This window comes from Trachypithecus francoisi, unplaced genomic scaffold (genome assembly GCF_009764315.1).
Source record: "Trachypithecus francoisi isolate TF-2019V2 unplaced genomic scaffold, Tfra_2.0 Contig01440, whole genome shotgun sequence".
NCBI lineage: Eukaryota > Metazoa > Chordata > Mammalia > Primates > Cercopithecidae > Trachypithecus > Trachypithecus francoisi.
Window position 1 is genome coordinate 15,053,451 of NW_022681431.1, and position 20,186 is coordinate 15,073,636.

Here is a 20,186-nt window from a genome sequence, read left to right on the forward strand (position 1 = left end):
TCAATACACCTTGGGGCTCTGGGAGAGACGGGCCAAGCTGATAAGGGATGGGACTACAGCTTTGCCATCTACACAGCAGTCCTGGGGCCCAAACAATCCAGCTTGCTCCCCTCAGCCACTCAGAACAAACGCCTTAAGTGCTGACCCACTCACCCGGTGCTGTACTAGGTGCTGGGGATGGGAAAAATAACAGGCAGAGGTCCTGCCCTTGAGAAGTTCAGAATCAAAGGAACTAAAGGCAAAGATCTTCAACTCCCAAGTGAGGCCTCCTCCTGATGGAGCCAGGCACAGGGAACAGGGTTCCTGGGGAGGAAGGAGGGCGGAGGGAGGGATGGAGGGAGGACAGGCCAAACGAGATGAGTTTGAGTTGGGTCAGGAGCAGCTCAGGGTGGTCCTTTTCTTTTGCCCGCTGCACGTGTACGGACATATGGAGCCCCTGCAGGCCATGGCTCAGCTCTGCCAGACCTCCTGGGGGCCGGCTGGTGCAGAGCCATTTTGCAGCAAGGAAGGGAGAGGAATGACGTCAAGGAGAAGCCTGGAGGCTCAAATGTGCTTCCAGATGGATAGAATAGCCCAGCCACCTGTATCCAACAATCCGTCCCTCCCCGGTAGGGAAGATCTGCCCTGCACCTCCACCTCAGGTGCAGGCCCTGCCTCCCGCTTCCTCCCCTTCCGGAAGAGCCCTTATTACTCCCCTGCTGGATCGTACAGCTCAGCACCCTGCAACTCAGACAGACTCCGAACTTCATCCCCAGCCTGGCTTAGAGAGACCCCACCTGGCTCTCCAACCTCCTACCTCACCTGGCTGTTCTCCCTGGCACTTCGGGCTCATTCCCAAGTCTAAACATTGTTCAGAGCCCTTCCACCCCCAAGGAACCCTCCCCTTTGCCCCCATGGCCCCTCCTTTGACGTCTGCATTCCCTTCCTTGTCTCCCTGGCCCCACTGTCCCCCTGGTTGACCCTTCTGTCACTTAGGGTCTGCACTGCTCCTCCAGGAGAATCTTACTCTGCCCCACTTGGTCACCACACTATTGTGACCTTCTGCAGCGCTTCCCTAGCTCCTCAGTATCCAAAGCAGGAGTTTGCACCCAGCAGGCTCTCAGCCCTGGTACAATAACGTTAAGCTGGATGGAAGCCTGCAATGCCTGGGTCAGTGTCCAGACTCCGCAGAGAGACACCCGCTCACCCCAAAGAGGACACTAGAGGCAGCTGCAGCAGAGATGGTCAAAAGATGGCCAGCGGGGGTGCCCTGGGAGCCAACTTGAGGGAGGTGCAGTCAGATCATTCCAGCTAAGAATGGAGGCAGAAACAGGCCGATGGTCCCCAGGAAGCAGACGATGATAAACAGCCAGAGGAAGATCCTGTCGATGACCATGGCGACGTACTTCCAGTCCTCCTTCACCTGTGGGGAAGACGGCACACAGTGACGGGGGCCAGGCCCAGGAAAGGGGATGGGTTCCCCCCATGCACAGCCCCTGCACAGACGGCCACTGGGGGCAGCAGCAACTGCCCCACAGAGACCTTGGGGAGCAAAGGTCAGCGCATGGAGCGGGGTGGGTGGAGGGGAGGGACGGGCTGTTTCAAGGCTCCAGTAAGCTCCCCTGATGATTCCCCTCCCATCCCAGCCCCTCCACATGCCCGGACCTGTCCATGTTTTGCTCCCAGACTATATGTAAAGGAGGCTAGGGGGATGCAAGGAGGCGGCAGGACCACCCAGGGGCATGGGCCCTTCTAGGGGGTCTTCAGTGACTTCAATGCAACACCGGACTTTGCTGCCCACAGGTTGCCTCCTCACCCACCTGCTGGAGCTGGGGAGAGGGAAACAGGCGAAGGTGGCTGGGACCCCTGGCAAGCTGGGGGTGGGGTGGGGGCTTTGTAGAACTTGGGCTCACAGCCCAGACAATGGAGCCTGGATTCTTCACTGCTCCTGGATGACATCATGATTAATTTTCTTATCTATTCATCAAGGCCACTCATAATAACCTCCAGCCTTTCATCCTTCCCTAGGCTGATAAGAGTAGTGGTAGAGTAGTGGCCCTGACCCAACTCAAACTCATCTCGTTCGGCCTGTCCTCCCTCCCTCCCTCCCTCCACCCTGCTTCCTCCCCAGGAACTCTGTTCCCTGTGCCTGGCTCCATCAGGAGGAGGCCTATGCTAGAGTAGTGGCCTGCTCACGTAACAATGGCAGACAGGGGCTGGGGTAGGGGTGAGGGTGTGGCCAATGCCATGGCAGGGGCGGGGGAGCGGAGTCCACCTGGCACAACCAAGAATCTGCAGGGTTTGTGGTTGAAGAGTGAAGTCTGCAAGATCCTCAAGAGTCCATGAACAGGAAAACAGAGGAAGAGACCATCCAAGACAAAAGACAAAGGCTGACGCTGCAGCAGCTGACTTTCTAGGTCTGTCCTGAAATGCTCCCCCTGCTTCCCGCCACCTCCAAGGCAATGGTGGGAGCTGGTGGCCTGAGGGAGGCATGGGGTTCAGCATCTGGGGTCCTCCCTCTCTGGCTCTCAGGCTCCCTATTAGGCTGAGCTGCTCATGCCTGACCCCATGGTGTATAACCTGCCACCTGACAATAAATGTCCTCAGAGTGGCCAGCTACATGTGCTCTCTTGCTATTTATTCCGTACTTCTAAGGACCATGACTGAGGGAAGTGGGTCCTCATGGGAGGGGCCTGGGCTGCCCAAGTTCACACTCTGTGGTAAGGTGGTTCCCCGCTAAGTTGGTGGGGTCACCTAGGCTGGCCCCTCTCCCAACCCCAACGCACCGAAGAGTCGGCATCCTCGGACCGCAGGTGGTCGGCAATGTAGTGCACGCCTTCCAGTGCCTTCCGCATGCGGGGTGACAGCAGCAGCTCACCCTCCCTCAGCACAGCCTCAGCCTTGGGACCTGAGTCTCCGGAGTGCAGGTGACCGTGGCTGCAGAGGGTGCCCACAGAGGGGGCCACATGACCTGCACACACCCATCTGTCCTCCTCCTCCACCACCACCTCCCTCTCCTCGGCATCCACGTTGGTCTCCAGCCAGTGATAAGAGGGGCTGAGCTTCAGGCCTGGGGGGTGGCAGAGCTCCAAGGGTGGCGGGGGCCGGTTCATCAGAAGCCACCGGGGCACACAGCCCAGAAGGGCCCCCCGCACCCAGCGGGGCATGGTGTGGGTGCTGGGGGAGCGGTGGTGCACATTGAGCACAAAGACAGTGATGACGATGGACAGCGTGACGAAGATCATGGTGAACAGCAGGTACTCGCCGATGAGCGGGATGACCAGCGAGGTGGATGGGATGATCTCAGTGATGAGCAGCAGGAAGACGGTGAGCGACAGCAGCACCGAGATGCACAGCGTGATCTTCTCGCCGCAGTCGGAGGGCAGGTAGAAGACCAGCACGGTGAGGCAGGAGATGAGCAGACAGGGGATGATGAGATTGATGGTGTAGAAGAGCGGCAGCCGCCGGATGACAAAGGCGTAGGTGACATCAGGGTAGATCTCAGCACAGCAATCATACTTCTTGCTGTTGTAGGTGCCCGTGGCGTTGACGATGGCCCACTCGCCGCTCTCCCAGTAGTCCTTCAGGTCCACCGTCTGCTCCATCTGCTCCAGGTCGATCTTGGCCTTGTCATAAGTCCAGGAGCCGAACTTCATCTTGCAGTTCTGCTGGTCGAAGGGGAAGAAGGTGACGTCGATGCTGCAGGAGCTCTTGTAGATGGCCGGGGGCACCCAGTGCACAGTGCCCGTGGAGAAGAGGTGGGCCTTGGTCATGTGGGTCACTGCAAACTCCCCATCTGCACTGGGGAGAGGAGAGGAGCTGGGGAGACCCCTGCATACCCACCTGCCTGAGCCAGGCTACTCAGAGAGCTGGCAGCAGGGGAACCCCAAGTCAGACCCGCCCACTCTGGCAGGGTTTATTTATACAAGTGTGTAAGTCTCCCCCGGCACACACATTTATAGCCGCTGTGCTGTCTTGTCAATGACTACCTTTTTAAATACAAAAGGAGGAATTGTGAGGAATAGAGGGAAGCACCAAGAATTCTAAAAACAACCACTAATAACATGTTGATGATAAATATGTGTATATAAAATGTAAAATGATTATATATACATTATCAATATATGACAACCATATATATTTGTGATCATGGGGTATATGTCATTTGATTGCCTATTTTTATTCATTTAATATTTTTTTCTTTTGCAGTAAGGAAAGAGTTGAATAGACACAAGACTAGCCACGCCACAGGGGAGATGGAGACAGCGTTCAAAACATCTCTTCCAAACTTCGCAGGTTAGGGGTTTTTCAAAGGCAGTTTTGGGGAAGGGGTGGGTGTGGCCAGGTGCTTGCTGCTGATTGGCTGGGCGGAGATGATATCGCAGTGGGTCAAAGCTGTCCTCCTGTGCACTGAACATTTAATATTTTAGAGTGATATCTATGAGTCTGTTTTTCTTCCCTAGCAGATGATGAGTCGGCCCCTCAGGAGGGCGATCCCTTTCCACCTGGGATCATCCTTGCTCAGAAGAGACCTAATATCTTTGTGGGTGAAGATACTCCCTTGAATGTATCCATTTAACATACGTTTTTGAGCCCCTCATCCACGAGGGCCTGTACCAGAGCTGTGCAGAAGAGGAATATGAGAAAGGTCCCTGCCCTTAAGGAGCCATGAGGAGATGAGACATCTCCAGGAACCACTGCAACATCAGGGAGGCAGCTGGCGACACTAGGAGGGCGGTCTGGGTGCTCCCCGGGCCCTTTGGGGGGAAACCTGGGAGGTGAGCAGGGTCATCGAGAAGCCTGCCGTTTGCAAAAGGCCTTGACTGATGGTAGCATTTGGCTGAGACATGGGCAGAGAGCTTTCCGGTAGAGGCTCGCACAGGGATAGAGAGTGTGAATCAGGGGTATGGTGGGACTAGGCATTCAAGGACCCATGAGGAGTCTGGGGACACTGGAATAGTGGTGACCAGTCAGGCAGCACTTCCTGGAAGCCTCAGCCCCTGATTCCACCAGGAGGTGGCTCGGTGGGCTCCTGCTCTAGTCTTTAACCATCCTCCCTCCCCCTCTAATTCCCACAGTCAATTCTAAAATCCAAGAAATCAGAAGAGTGCTTGGGAACAGAGGGCTTTATTCCCCCATGGAGTAGTTCCATGGTAGAGATATAGGCAGGCTGGAAATAGGAACTTTGTAAGGGAGTAACAAATACATTGAGACAAAAGTTAAAAAAAAAAAAAAAAATTCTTTTTTGAGGCGGAGTCTCACTCTGTCATCAGACCAGAGTGCAGGGGTGTGATCTCGACTCACGGCACCCTCCGCCTCTCGGGTTCAAGCCATTCTCCTGCCTCAGCCTCCCGAGTAGCTGGGATTACAGGCACGCACCACCATGCCCGGCTAATTTTTGTATTTTTAGTCGAGGCAGGGTTTCACCATGTTAGCCGGGATGGTCTCAGTCTCTTGACCTCGTAATCTGCCCGCCCCCGCCTCCCAAAGTACCGGGATTAGTACTGTGTAAGCCACCGCGCCCAGACAAAAACACAATTGTTTTAAAGCATTTTGTTTATCACACACAACGACCACTAGATGGCAACATGTGCTCATTTGGGGGAACGAACCTGGCAAACTCTTTGACGCCTTCCTGTTAACCTTGAGTGGGCTAACTGGGTGGAGGGGACCCTTTTCTAAATGTCAACAGGACTTTGGCTTGGAATTTTGTACACCCCCCCAAAAAAAATTATTGTAATAAATCAAGTAACACTGGCTGAAGTCTTATTGGGTAATCCTCAAACTCAAAGTCATAGTTGATGTAGCACTTTGCTCCTGACCTCTGCCACCCCTAAAGAAAACAGAAGGCCGGGCGCGGCGGCTCAAGCCTGTAATCCCAGCACTTTGGGAGGCCGAGACGGGAGGATCACGAGGTCAGGAGATCGAGACCATCCTGGTAAACACAGTGAAACCCCGTCTCTACTAAAAAAAATACAAAAACTAGCCGGGCGAGGTGGCGGGCGCCTGTAGTCCCAGCTACTCGGGAGGCTGAGGTGGGAGAATGGCGAGAACCCGGGAGGCGGAGCTTGCAGTGAGCTGAGATCCGGCCACTGCACTCCAGCCTGGGCGACAGAGCGAGACTCCGTCTCAAAAAAAAAAAAGAAAAGAAAAGAAAACAGAAACCAGAGGATCCTAGGTGCCAGCTACAGGGCACAGAGATACGACAGGGTGGGGAGTTCGTGAGTCCCGCAGCAGCTGCAAACACTAGGCACCTGAGATGTGAGAGCTGCCAGTGTAAGAACCCAGGATGAACACGTGTTCATCAAAGTGACTTAGGTGAAAGGGCTTAGTTCTGACCCGAACTGGACAGTGTAAAAAAATCATCTGACCAATCTGAAGACAAACAATCCAGAAATGGGTCATTTTTCCTTTTCTTTCTTTCTTTAAAAATAGCATTTCCAAAGTAAGATCAAATGAATTGGGAAATGCTGGGCTAGGTGGGTGTCTTTGCTGCAGGACTTCTAATAACATTTTTGAAACGCTATTGTGCTCTGCCATTTTCCAAAAGACTTGGGCAGGGATGGGGGTGGGTGTTACATACAATGTTATCCAAAATTACTTGACCACAGAATCCTTTTTCATACCTACTTATAACTCAAAGAAGCCATGCTCCTTATTAAAGCCCCACCTTAGAAAACATTTTTGGATGAACGTAACACCAAACGTCTTTTCATTTTAACTTCTTAACTTCTAAGGGAAGAATTGCCTGATACCAAATACAGAAATGAAATTATAGAAGTCTATTTATTCCATCAAAATATTTTTTGTTGATTTATTTTTGTCCACTGGGGCTCTCTTTAGACTCCTCTGCCTTCTATTAACTTCTTGACATTGCAGTCAAAGATTACTCCTTTTTAATCTTGAAGACAACTACAAAATAACGTGATTGGGAAAAAGGAAACTGCACACCAAGGAAGTACATGGCCTTTGAAGGTGCTGGCCGATGCTGCCTGCCTGTCTGACCAACACTGCCACCCCTCACAACTTCAACCCCAAGGTATTGTTTTTAGAGCCTGTACCACATTTTTCAAAGAATACTCAGTATTGACAAATCTCTGTTCCTCTAGCACAGTGCCAGGCACCGATACCTAACAGGTGCTCAGCTGCCATCCATTTTGGTGTAGAGTGAGAACAAAAGGAAAGAAATGAAGGAATGAAGAGAGAGGTGGGGGAGACATGCTCAGCAAAGCAGTCGAGAAGGAGGCGAGGAAGCTGACACCAGGGGTGTCCCTCCCAAGGCCATGGACCCAGCCCCTGCCAGTTGGCCTCCCCTCATCCCCCCAGGACCCCAATGGCTTCCTACTTGTTGTAGAGGACAATGTCGGGGATCCAGATCATCTCAGAAGGGACCCGGAGAGATGTGATATTGCCAAAATCGGCAGGATTCCAGCGCAGTTTGTAGTCGCTCCACTCCTGTGTGTGGGGAGGAAGTTGTGTCAACCTCGCTTCCAGGGAGCAGCCTAGGGCAAAGTTAGCACACCCCAGGGATACCCAGAATTGGGCCAAGCAGCCTCCTTGGAGCAGCCAGGGCTCCCCACCCAGCCCAGAATAGTGGAGGGAGCTGCAGTGCTGGGAACGGGCTCTGAGCAAGTAACCAACCTTCTGGCTTTACCTGGACTTTAGTAGTCAAGGTCCTGGGCACATGAAGTTCACCTTTGTCCTGCCTCTAGTCCTCGTTCTGCCAATCCCTGGCTGGATGACCTTGGTGGGCCATCTCACTCATCTCTAGTGTAGTCTCTCATTTTTAGTGCATCACAGTTTATGGTTTGTTTTATACTCTCCATCTAGGAAAAGCCTCCATGGGACAGCTAAGCAGGGAATGCAGAGCAGGTGAAAGTAGAGACAGGAAAATCAACCTGTCATATAGTGAGGCAGGGGAGTTACCCTGGGACCTTCAAACTGCACTCCCAAGTGCCCCACAGGAGTTCCACCAGAGATGGGATGGGAGCCCTGCCTCCACCAAGGCCTCCACCAAGGCAGGTCCAAGTCAGTCCCCCTGCCTCCATCAGGTTCGTATTCTCTCTGTAGTCCATCTGTCAAGTTTTCAGGTCCAACCAACATTTTGAGGCACCCACACCAAATTGGGGTACATTAATCCTCCCAGGCATGTGATAGTAGACTGTGTTATCCTCATTTTGCAGATGAGGAAACTGAGGCTCTGAGAGGTTACGTAGCTTGCCCAGTATCACAAGCTAATCAGAGGCATTGCTGACTGGCCTGACTCATACTCCAGTACTCCTTCCTTGCCCTGCCACCTCAACCCTGAAGCCCAGGTGACCAGCCCATGGAGACAATTGTGTCAACCCAAGTTCTAGTCCTGCCTCCCTGCACACACACACACACCACATGACTGGGTAGCTTCCAAGTTCCTGCTTCCCTCTGGCCCTCAGCTGTCACATCCGTAAAGATGAGCCAAGTGACCCCTAACAGCTCCCGGATTATGGCATCAGAGGGAGGGAAGACTCCGACCTAAGCGGGATCTGTGCGTCCTTTCCTAAGTCTAACTGGGTTCTATGACTGTCTTGACCAGTAGTATACAACAAGATCAATGCTGGCCTAGTTTCTTTTACTCCCTGTCTCTTGGGACCCTCACTCTGGAATCCCTGAACCACTAGGCAAGAAGTCTGACTCCCCTGCTGGAGAGACCCTGAGAGTGCCCGAAGGGGACGAGGGGCCCATCTGAGTCCAGCCTTCCAGCACCTTCCAGAGCCTTCCGGACATCCCTGCTAAGGGACATATGTGTGAATTAAGCTGTCTTAGACCCTCCAGACCAGATGAACCCTCACTCAAATACCACCAAGTAACCCTAGTGGTCACCATGCGAAGCAGAAGAAACCACCCAAACTCCTGGCCATAAAGCCATAAGATACAGTGAGCTAGGAGCTGCTGTGAGCCTGTAAGTTTGGGGGTATTTGGGTGGCAGGATAGATATTAAGCACTCAGCGTTCTCTCATAGGAGGCTGGGGTGGGGGCGGGGACGCCTCTTCCCGGGGCTGCTACACCCTCCCCTCTCCCAGCTCTGAGCTCCCTCCTAGGAGGGCATTGATTGGCAGCAGTGCCTGGGTGATCCTGGAGAATCTGAGTAAGGGTGGGGCTTCAGAGCGGGTGGTGGGCGGGATGGGCTTGGGGTGTCCTATCAGAGGCTCGGAATCAGGCACAGCTGGGCCCCCTTTTCCAGCCCAGCTGCTCTCTGCTTCCTGCTCTCCTGAGCTGTAAAATGGGCAGAATGAACCCCTGGTGGGGCTTTGGGGAGGATTCCGAAGTAGCAGAGAATGAATGGATGCCTGCTCCCGGGGAAGCACCACTTGGCTTTCTAGTGCCTGAGGCGACCTTCTCAGGCACTAGAATCACGTCTAGCCACCAAGAACACAGGCCCTGTGGAAAAAGTCAGCTTTGGGAACATCCCATGTGGCATCTGTTTGGTAAACTAAGTTCAGGGTCTTGCTGTTCCTTGGTCTTTCACTAGCGAAGAAGTCCTGGGGGGGTCTGGGGTCCATGGATTCCTGGTAGGCTCCTGCCTGGACTGGAGGAGGGGCCCTCACCTGTTTTAGCCAGACGTTGGTGGTCATCATTTGGTTCTTCTCATCCTGGCCCAGAGAAAGACAGGAGCAGTTAGAGGGGTGGGCCCAGCCCCAGAAGACAGGGTGGAGTGGGATGGGCTGTTTCAGACCCTCTGATAGGACACCCCAAGCCCATCCCGCCCACCACCTGCTCTGAAGCCCCACCCTTACTCAGATTCTCCAGGATCACCCAGGCACTGCTGCCAATCAATGCCCTCCTAGGAGGGAGCTCAGAGCTGGGAGAGGGGAGGGTGTAGCAGCCCCGGGAAGAGCCATCCCCGCCCCCACCCCAGGTCACTGCTGTGCCTGAGGGCTGGTCTGGGGTAGAGGAAGGGGGGCTGGGGGGAAGCGGTAGGGGGGATGGGAAGCAGTAGAGGGGGGCGGGAAGCGGTGGTGGGGGGCGGGAAGCAGTGGGTGGTCTGTGATCTCCTTTCCGGGGGCCAGGGGTAGGAGGACAGGCGCACCACGTCGATGAGCTGAGCGATGGACAGTCCGAAGCGCACAATCACCACGTCTGAAGTGTTGGGCACCGGGCGTGCCCAGCGATTGTAGCCCCGGAAGAGATATTTGAAGAGCCGGTCCTCAGCCTGGGTATAGGATCCTCCCTGCGGCAACGCGGTGGGACTGGAAGAGGAGAGGGGGTCTCCAGGAGCCCTGGGAGGTGGGCGCTTGGCTTCCTCTCCACCTGCTATCAAATCAGAGCCACTCAGCCTCACTGAGCCTCAGTTTGCTCATCTGTAAAATGGAGATGCTTATCCAGAACCTATCTCAAAACACTGTTGAAGATGGCAGATGATAATGTCTATCTAAGCTGAGCACAGCATAAGTAGGCTGTGGGGTCGTCGGAGCTCAGGAAAGGTCAGCTGCTTTGTGATGTTAGAGAAGAAAGGAGTGGGAACTAGTGCTGCAGGGGTCGAGGGGAAGGGGCGGAGGCAGGGAAGTAGAGAAACTTGAATCTACAGAAGAGATTCAGCCCCATATGGAGGAGCCCCTGCGGGGACAGGGAAGTGGAAGAGATACCTGGTCTAAGTCGGGGGCTCCAGGGAGAAGGGCTCCGGCATTGCAGTGAGCCTGGCCAGGGTAAGCCGTCTCCCGTTCCCACCCACTTGTTGGATGAACCATTAATGCTAACAGGGAAATAGACCGCTTTGGGATCCTCCCCAATTTTTTCTTAAACCATGGGCATTTGCCACTTCCTATCAGATAAACAAAGCTTTTCAAAATGTTTCTATGACATTGTTCATGTCAGTTTTCACTGTGTTCAGCAAACAGTTTCACCCCTTCAGGGCTCTGCTGTCCGAGCAAGTCGAGAACTACAGCTCCAAATCCCAGAAAAACGTGTCGGCACCATCTGGGACAGAAAGTGCTGCATTCCGAGTGCCTCCTGTATCCTGGATTCTGGTCACAAACTTTCGTTTAATCCTCACAATAGGCCTGGGAGGTACACAATACTATTTGCATTTTGCAGCTGAGGACATTGAAGCTTGGGAACATTTAAGGTGACACAGATGCTAACGTTAGAGCTGTGACCACCCCCCACCTCTCCCAGTGGAACCAGCCACCCGGCTGAGGGCCTCTAAAGTACTCTGCAGCTTTGACGATTGCAATGAGTCCACCTGCAGACTCCTTCCTACTGTCTGTGAGCCGACAAGCGTGAGATGAAGTCTTACAATGACACGTGACAAGCACTCACCTGCTGGGGTCAGAAGGAGCCACCACAGACTGAGCTTTGTGAAGGACAGGAACGCAGGACAGGAGGGGCCCATGGCTTCCCCTGAGCATCAGGAGGTCAGGTCAGGGCTTTACTCTGGGTTGCACCTTGGACCATGTCCCCAGCAGAGCTGCTGCTGGATTCTGCGAGGCTTCGTCTCACCACCAAACCTGAGCAAGCCCAAGAAAGGGCTCTTAGGGTCATGTATCCTTGACACAGGCATATTTCTGTTTCTCACGTTCTACACAGGCATGAAATGTGAGCAAAAGGCCCTCAGCAGGCCTCTCAGCAGTTAAGTGCTCCTGGGCTCTCCCTGGCTTATTGAGGAATCAGCCTCTTCCTCTTTCTCCAGTCAGCCAGCGACTCTGCCCTAAGACCAGCCCTGACCTGCTGGACAAAGGAGGGCACAGGATGGAACCGAGGTCCCCATTGCTTTGCCTCAGTGGGCACCTGTAAAATGGGGATAATCATACTGCAAAGAGTGATCAATAAAAGAATCAGGGTACTATTCACAAGATCCAAAGGGTGGAAACAGCCTTTTGTCCAAACAAATGTCCATCAGCTGATGAATGGATGGACAAAAGGCAGTAAATCCTTACAACAGAACATGATTCTACCATAAAAAGGACTGAGGTGCTGACACTTGTTACAGCATGGAGGAACCTAGAAAGCATTCTGCAAAGTACCAGAAGCCAGTGGCAAAAAGCCACGTACTGAAGGTGATATGTAAAATATGTATTTGGTCTTCAATCCTATTTCCTGGAATACAACTCTTAAGATACTTGGAATCTGCAAAATGATGTCTTTTTGCATGACTGGTGGCTGGCACCCCTAGGTAGCTGCAAGATGGGGCTGGTCACAGGAAGACAAAGGCAGGCTTTATAGGATTAGGACTTTCAGCCCCGCCCCTCAAACCTCCAGGGACAGGAGAGGAGCTAAAGGTTAAGTTGATCGCCAGTGGCCACTGGATTAATCAATCATGCTGCCTGATGAAGCCTCCATAAAAACCCGAAAGGACAGGTTTTGAAGAGTTTCTAAATAGCAGAACATTGGAGGTTCCTGAGGGGTGATGAGCCCAGGGAGGGCATGGAAGCTCCGTGCCCCTTCCCAAACCTTGTCATATGCATCTTGTCACCTGTATCTTACACTATCTCTTATAAGCTAGTAAACCAGTGTTTCCCTGAGTTCTGTGAGCCATTCTAGCAAGTTAGTCGAACCCAGGGAGGGGATCATGGGAACCCCAATTTATAGCCAGTGGGTTAGAAGCACAGGTAAAACAACCTAGGACTTGTGATCGGCATTGACATTGCGGGGCAGTGTTGGGGACTGAGCCCTCGATGTGTGGGTTCTGAACTGTCTCCAGGTGGATGGTGTCTGAATTGAATTAGAAGGCACCCAGCTGATCTCTGCTGCAGAACTGACTGCTTGCTTGCAGGTGGGGAGAAATCCCCACATCTTTGGGGGTCACAGAAGTCTTCCGTGTTGATTGTTGTGGAGTGAGAGCAGAGAAAAACAGTTTGTGGTTTTTCCTACACATTGTATGATCCCATTGATATGGAATATGCAGAACAGGCAAATCTATAGAGACAGACGTAGATTAGTGGTTGCGGGGCGGCGGGAGGGAGGGATGGGAAGTGACTGCTTAATGATCACTGAGTTTCCCTTAGAGGGGATAAGAGAGCTCTGGAACTAGATGCTGTGGTGTTGCACAGATGTGGGAATATACTGAAATTCACCAAATTGCACACTTTAAATGGGCGAATTTTATGGTATTTGAATTATATCTCAAAAAAAAAACCCTGTTATTAAAAAATAAACAAACCACCTCGTGGATTAAGAAGCAGCAGCTAGGCCGGGCGCGGTGGCTCACGCCTGTAATCCCAGCTCTTTGGGAGGCCGAGGCAGGTGAATCACGAGGTCAGGAGATCGAGACCATCCTGGCTAACATGGCGAAACCGCATCTCTACTAAAAATACAAACAAATAGCCGGGTGTAATGGCGGGCACCTGTAGTCCCAGCTACTTACTTGGGAGGCTGAGGCAGGAGAATGGCATGAACCCGGGAGGCGGAGCTTGCTGTGAACCGAGACCATGCCACTGCACTCCAGCCTGGCAGCCTGGGTGACAGAGCGACACTCCATCTCAAAAAAAAAAAAAAAAGAGAGCAGCAGCAGCTACCTCTCTTGACTGTGATGACAATGATATTTGCCAAACATGAAGAATCAATACACAAAGGGTTCTAGTGATCAGAAGGACACGGATGTCAAAGATGGGGGTAAACATAATGTTTCATATGAAATGAATGTTTCATAATTGGGAAAGTCGGGAAAAGCAGTATTTTAAAATATTATTTTATATAGTATGTGATTTAAATCATATATATATATATATATCACTAAAATAACATTATTGCCTTACAAGCTTACACATTGAAATTAGCATTTTTTGAAACAGCCCCCCTTATGGGGAGAAGAGTGAGGCCTCGTGTTCAGGGACACATCGTGTGTGTGGTCCAGGGAGATAACAATGGCTCTCGGTACAACTAGTGAGTGCAGCATTTCCTTTGAGAGGGTGAGAATGTTCTGGAACTAGATAGTGCTGAAGGCTGCACACTGTTCCAACTGTACTAAATGCCAGTTATGATCAATTTTATGTTATGTGTATTGAGCCACAACTCTAAAAAAAAGAATAAGGGTAAAAGTGGCTTTAAAAATATAAACCGGCCGGGCGCGGTGGCTCACGCCTGTAATCCCAGCACTTTGGGAGGCCAAGGTGGGCGGATCACAAGGTCAGGAGATCGAGACCATCCTGGCTAACACGGTGAAACCCCGTCTCTACTAAAAATACAAAAAAAATTAGCCGGGCGTGGTGGCGGGCGCCTGTAGTCCCAGCTACTCGGGAGGCTGAGGCAGGAGAATGGCATGAACCCGGGAGGTGGAGCTTGCAGTGAGCCGAGATCGCGCTACTGCACTCCAGCCTGGGCGACAGAGCGAGACTCCGTCTCAAAAAAAAAAAAAAAAAAATATATATATATATATATAAACCAAGGGCTGGGCACAGTAGCTCATACCTGTAATTCCAGCTCTTTTGGAGCAAGACAGAAGGAGTGTTTGAGCTCAGCAGTTCAAAACCAGCCTGGGCAACATAGTGAGACCCCCTGTCTCTACAAAAAAATTTAAAAATTAGCTGGGCATAGTGGCGTGTGTCTGTGATCTCAGCTACTGGGGAGGCTAAGAACGGAGGGTTGCGTGAGCTTGGGAAAGTCAAGGCTGCAACGAGCTATGATCATGCCGCTACACCCCAACCTGGGCAACAGAGCAAGATCCCACCTCAAAAAGAAAGTAAAAATCAAAGTAAACCACCAGGTATGAGAGAATCAGAATTATTATTCATGGAATTGTGAAACCACTTTTATCTGGTCATTCTCATCCTCCCGCCCACCCTGACCCAGCCTCTCAACAGTGTTTCTGGCGTCACTAATCCTCCATCTCTCCCAGGGCCTGTTGCACCAACCCATCCTTCCCTCCTGGCAGGAGATGAGAGCAGGGCTGGTGCTGGCAAATGTGGCTTCGAGTCCTGGCCCCACCACTGGCTGGTGGTGATCTGTGAAAGGTCACTCAATCCCCCTGGGATTTTGCCTTAAGAGAAAGATCGAATACTTTCTGCCCTGTGGGAGGAGTGACGGGAGCAAACAGGGTCATTTGTGTCCATGAAAGTCCCTGGGGAACTGCAGAGGGCTGATCAGGGAACAGGTTGCTCTTGTGGTTGTCAGGGCCCATGACCCAATGGCATCGCACAATGACAATTTGTGTCAAGTCGGAGTAGAGGAATGTGGGAAGGATTTGACGTGTTGCAATTGCTGGCATATACTGACGTGTTGCAATTGCTGGCATATACTGGCACAGACACCAGAGTGTTTTGGGGGAAAAGGGCCCTCCTGCATCAATTTCCCCAGAAGGTTTTAATTCAATCCTCTTGTTGGAAATAGAGGATTACATTTTTCTTCTGTTCCCTGGGGAGAACATTGCCCCTGTCCACCAGCTGCCCTTATCCTCTGTGCCACCCTACACCCCATCCTGCCCTGGGATTCCTCACTTTGTCCCAGTCTTAGAGGTTCCTGGTTCATTCCTGGCTCTGAAAATCCCCAGCTGGCAGGTGGAAAAGGCTGGCAGTTCCCAGTATATGGAATAAGCTGCCCAAGAGAGCATCCCAAAGCTCTCCCAGAACGGTGCCTCCATGGGGGAGAAGCAGGGAGTCCTGGCAGTGGGACGCTTCTCCACAGATAGGCCTGATATACACAGCCCCACAAGAGCTCTCATTCAGGAGTGCAGCTTTATATAATGTGTAAACTCACATCGCCCTGCAAATTATGCAGAATGTTTGTACAGCACCCACCCCAGCCTGGGCATCAGCAGCTTCTGTGGCTCGGGTGAACTACAGTGGCAGGGTCTGGGATCTCTGGCCCTCGAAGGTGCAGGGGCTTGTCCCCAGGGGTCTTCCCCCAAGCAGACCACTGCAAAGGAAACAGCACAGCTACCTGATTTCCAGAGAGGGCTAGCATTACCATCTTGCTCTTTTCTCTTTTAATCTCTCTTCTACATACAAATAGATCACTTGTGTTATCTCTGGGCACAGGAATTAGAGGCGAATCTTATTCTTTTTGACAGTTTTCTGCATTTTCCAAATTTCCCACTATCAGCATGTATCGGTTACTTAATATCAGAATAATTTTCAAGTGGGCAGCAATACCTGTGGTGTGTTTTACGCACCCTCCCCTCATCTCACAGCAGCAGGAGCTCACCCAAACTGTGTAGATTTGACTCCACTCTTCCGTCGGAATGCAGTGCAGTTCATCAATCAGCCGTGTAAAAAGTGGAAGCAACTCCAGTATCCAGTGACAGATGAATGGTTCAACAAATGTGGTCTATCCATACAATGGAATATTATTTATCCTCAAAAAGGACAGAAATTCTGATCCATGCTACAACATGGATGAACCTTGAGGACATTATGCTAAGTAAAATAAGCCAGTTACAAAAAGACAAAGACATTGTGATTCCATTTATAGGAGGTTCCTAGAATAGTCAAATTCATAAAGACAGAAAGTAGCATGGGGGAGGTGTCAGGAGCTAGGGGGAGGGGAGTGAGGAGCTGTTGTTCAATGGGTGCAGAGTTTCAGTTTGGGATGATGAAAAAAATCCGCAGATGGACAGTGGTGATGTCTGCACAACAATGTGAATGTTCTTAACACGATGAACTATATACACTTAATAATGGTTACACTGGTAAATTATGTTATGTATATTTTACCACAATAATAATTTTTTTTTAAAGTCAGCTGTGTTCATCTGGAATCACCTTAGGGCTGAGGCCCAGGAAGTGGGATCGCCACATTGATCTGAAAGGTCAAATGGGGGCTTTCAGAGAAAAGTGGAACTTCCTGTCGTGAGGTCGCTCCTTAAGGGTGACCACTGTATCTTATTCACCTCTTCCCTCCAGCCCCAAGCAAAGCCCCAGTCCACTTTGTGGGTTCCACGTATTCAGAGTCACCTGCAAAAGGTACCCAGGGCAGGAGGAGGGCTCCGAGAGCCTAAAGAAGGAGACCAAGGCTTGTCACTTAATTTGAGGAGCAGCACGGCGTCAAACATTTGCACTCACAGTGTGATTGTTGACTCTTTTCTTTGTTTATCTTTCCACTACCTCATTCATTTTGTGTTGTTGTTGTTGTTTCATGCTTGGACTATAAGAGAATGTATTGCCTCATTCTTCATCAGGGCCAACAGTGTGCCAGGCACCAGGGACAGGGAACTGAGTGAACTTGAATAAAGAACCAAAAGGAAGGACAATGCTAGAGTCTCATCCACTCATCCACCCCTAATGTGGGGCATGATTTTATTCATTTAGCCCCATTGCTTCCAAAGCCATCCAGGGAGGCCCCAAGTTCCCCAAGGCATCCTTTCCAGGCTTTTTACAACTCTCCACATTGGGAAGCTCTTCCCCGAGTCTGAATCTGCATAAGTGTCTGAGAGATGCTTGACTTGGGTTGACTTGAGTTTAGAGACCCTAGTGTTGTCATCAGAGATTAAATTTCGTTAATACCCAGGGGAAACTGCAGAGGAGGTGAGGTTTTTTTTCTCTGCTCTCCACAATCATTCAAACACCTGATAATCACAAAGCTGCCTTTCTGGTTCCTTGTCTCTTGTCTCTTTCATCCTTTCTACCCTGGAGGATTTAAGATCGTCAAAGATCTCATGCCCTCCCCCATTTACATGTGGCTCAGTGCCGTCCAGAAGTTTCATTTGCTAGTTAAAATAAAGAAGAGTTGTGAAATTCCAGTGCTTATGTCTACTTTCATACAGGCATGAAGTTTTGGCTAGATATTAGAACACAGGGCTGATTTGGTGCAGGGAATGAGGATTTCAGAATCCCCCCTGATGTTAATTCCTAAAAGGTCTTCCTAAGAACACCATGCATTTATGTTTTTTTCAGATTTACAAAGTACTTTTGCAGCTTTGACCTATTTGGGCCTCACATGACCCCTAGGAGGTGTGGGGAAGAGATATTATTATCCCTTTCATGTAAGTAAAAAAAGAAAAAACTGATATTCAGAGAAGTTGACCAAAGCCATGTAGATAAAAAGTGATGAAGCTGAGATTCAAGCTAAGATCTTTAGCTTTGAAACTAGAATGTGATAAATTATAAAGTGGTGTTAACTAGGGGGGATTTCATGTAAGCAACTCAGCCAGTACTCACCTGTGTTCTGTAGACCCTTGCACCGTGTCTGTCATTGCTAAGCCACCATCAGGACTGAGGTCTGTTGAGGACAAGTGAGGAGGGGGAACAGGCACCTCACCCCAAAGCTAGGTCCACCTGGATCCCAGATTCTAGGAGGTTCCTCTAGTGCAGATGCACTTTCTTATCCAGCCAACCAATATCATAGTTGCAAATTCCAAAGCTATCATGTGTTTCACCTTTTAACCAAGTGCATTTTTTAAAAAGGAGATTTTTTTTTCTCCATTAATGAGAATAGGAATCCAGGCATACTAAAATTGCATCATGTAGAGATCCAAGGAGAGCCACCCTGGACCCCCCAGAAGAATGTGCAAATAAGATGCGGTGACTCTAGAGGATGTATTCCCAGCAAGATGCCTCAAATCTGCACCCCCTGTGATGAGCCCACTAGAGGATGTATTCCCAGCAAGATGCCTCAAATCTGCACCCCCTGTGATGAGCCCACTAGAGGATGTGTTCCCAGCAAGATGCCTCAAATCTGCACCCCTTGTGATGAGCCCACTATATCAATTCATTTAATTTATCACTGGAAACCAAAGGAGGAATGGTTCCAGATGATTGACAGTAATTAGAGGGAACTTCCACCTCTGGTTAGGAAGATGTCAAAAGAAAAAGACCCTCTAAGTGGCTGGATTGGCAGATTTGGGGAAGAGGACAGAGTGGAATGAGGTCCCTAGTTGTAAAGTGGGTCTAGGTGAATGGGGTGCACAGAGAAGCCTATGTAAAAGAGATCGCATATGTAAAGTGCTCGGACATCAGTGTCCCCATTGGGCTTGTGTCGCTGCTCACGTACACCAGTGCCAGCCACCCCCACCCCACCCCCACACTCACTGCAGCATCTCTAGCCTGCTTGAATCCTGGTTCTGTAGAAGTCAAGGTGATTCGAGCTCACTTCCCTGCCCATGGTTCTACTACTGCTGTTTTCAACTTCCCACCCACCAGCCAACATTCTCCTCTTTTTACTAATACTTCCTTCTCCTGAAAGGCTGCTTCCATCCCATCTGGTTCCTTTCTGCCGTCCAGAACCTCCCCAAGCATACGGGTCTCAGCTTTTTCACAACTGGCAACACTACACTTCCAAAGAAGCCCCTCCATTAGAGAAACTGGTACTGTTTCTTCTTCCAGATAAATTCACTAGAGGTGCTTAGGGGCTAGAGGGTATATTTCTAGCTTTTATATCTGCTTTGCTCAATCACAGAAGTTTAACATCTCAAGGTTGGGTGGGATCTGGAAGGTCATCTGAACTACCACACCAGCTGATGGAGGAATCCACTTCACAAACGCCAGCCTTGGAACAAGCCCAGCTGTAAAGAATTTGAAGAACCTTGGAAGGTATTTGCCTTCTAAGTGAGTAAATAGCATTGGTGTCTTTTAGCCCTTTTAAAGCACATAGACGATTAACTGAATGAATAAATAAATGAACAAAAGAACAGAGAGCAGTAATAAAGACATAGGAGCAGATACAGTATAATAAAGCCACTATTCCTGAGACTGGGCTAGCCATCCTAGCCAGGAGGTGTTCATCGTCACCTGGCTGTGGACAGCCCCAGCAGGGACAACCAAGAGACTAAAATATTTCTAGGAGCAGGTGACATCCAGCATTTAGACATAACCCCCTCCTGAGTACCCAGAAACTGCTAGTATTTTTTGACCCCACATCCACAATCTCTCCACATGCATGCCACCCCCAACATAAGCCTTGGGCACCTTTCTTACCTGTGGTTACAGAAGAAGACAGGTCATTCAAAGGATGCAGAGAACCAGCCTGGCTTGGACATTCTGGGCAGCTGACAAAGTCACCCCAGAAATAGAGTGGCAGGTACAGAATAGAGCTCAGTCACTTCATTTCATGGTCAAACAGAGGCTGAAGAGTGAGGGTTTAGAGACACCCCGTCGAGCGGAGGATTTACGTGAGAGGCAGTTGGCTTCCCAGGGACGGCTGGGCAAGCTCTGCAGAGAGATGGGTTTTCCTGGGGCTGTCCAGCTCTGGTAGCCAGAGCGGCTTCATGCAGGCGCCACTGAGGACAGCCCAGGCAGCCCAGCGCAAGCGATTCTGCAGGTGAAACCCAAGCCTGGCCCCAGGAGGGGATGAGCGCTCAGCAC

General features: G+C 50.8%; 1 protein-coding gene across 2 annotated transcripts; it reads right to left on the reverse strand.

Moving 5' to 3' along the window:
- Window positions 1-1,276: 1,276 nt before the first annotated feature.
- Window positions 1,277-20,186, reverse strand: CHRNA2 (cholinergic receptor nicotinic alpha 2 subunit). 2 transcript variants are annotated; one of them, XM_033229315.1, is made up of 7 exons: window positions 19,800-20,186; window positions 11,275-11,462; window positions 10,046-10,266; window positions 9,564-9,608; window positions 7,325-7,434; window positions 2,766-3,647; window positions 1,277-1,402 (listed from the first exon to the last, which is right to left on the reverse strand). In XM_033229315.1, the coding sequence occupies exons 6-7, from the start codon at window positions 3,633-3,635 to the stop codon at window positions 1,277-1,279; spliced, it is 996 nt and encodes a 331-aa protein (XP_033085206.1). In that variant the 5' UTR covers window positions 3,636-3,647; window positions 7,325-7,434; window positions 9,564-9,608; window positions 10,046-10,266; window positions 11,275-11,462; window positions 19,800-20,186. The 2 variants fall into 2 exon arrangements, with proteins under 2 accessions (XP_033085206.1, XP_033085209.1); XM_033229318.1 differs by lacking the exon at window positions 19,800-20,186 and having other exon boundaries at window positions 2,766-3,780; window positions 11,275-11,456.

Bases quoted from the DNA above. Each gene is read 5' to 3' on its own strand.
- CHRNA2 (XM_033229318.1), bottom strand. From the start codon at position 11,347: ATGGGCCCCTCCTGTCCTGCGTTCCTGTCCTTCACAAAGCTCAGTCTG. The intron at 10,267-11,274 runs GTGAGTGCTTGT...ATTTGATAGCAG, and splicing joins GCTCCTTCTGACCCCAGCAG to GTGGAGAGGAAGCCAAGCGC. The intron at 7,435-9,563 runs GTGAGGGCCCCT...CCCCACACACAG, and splicing joins CCAACGTCTGGCTAAAACAG to GAGTGGAGCGACTACAAACT.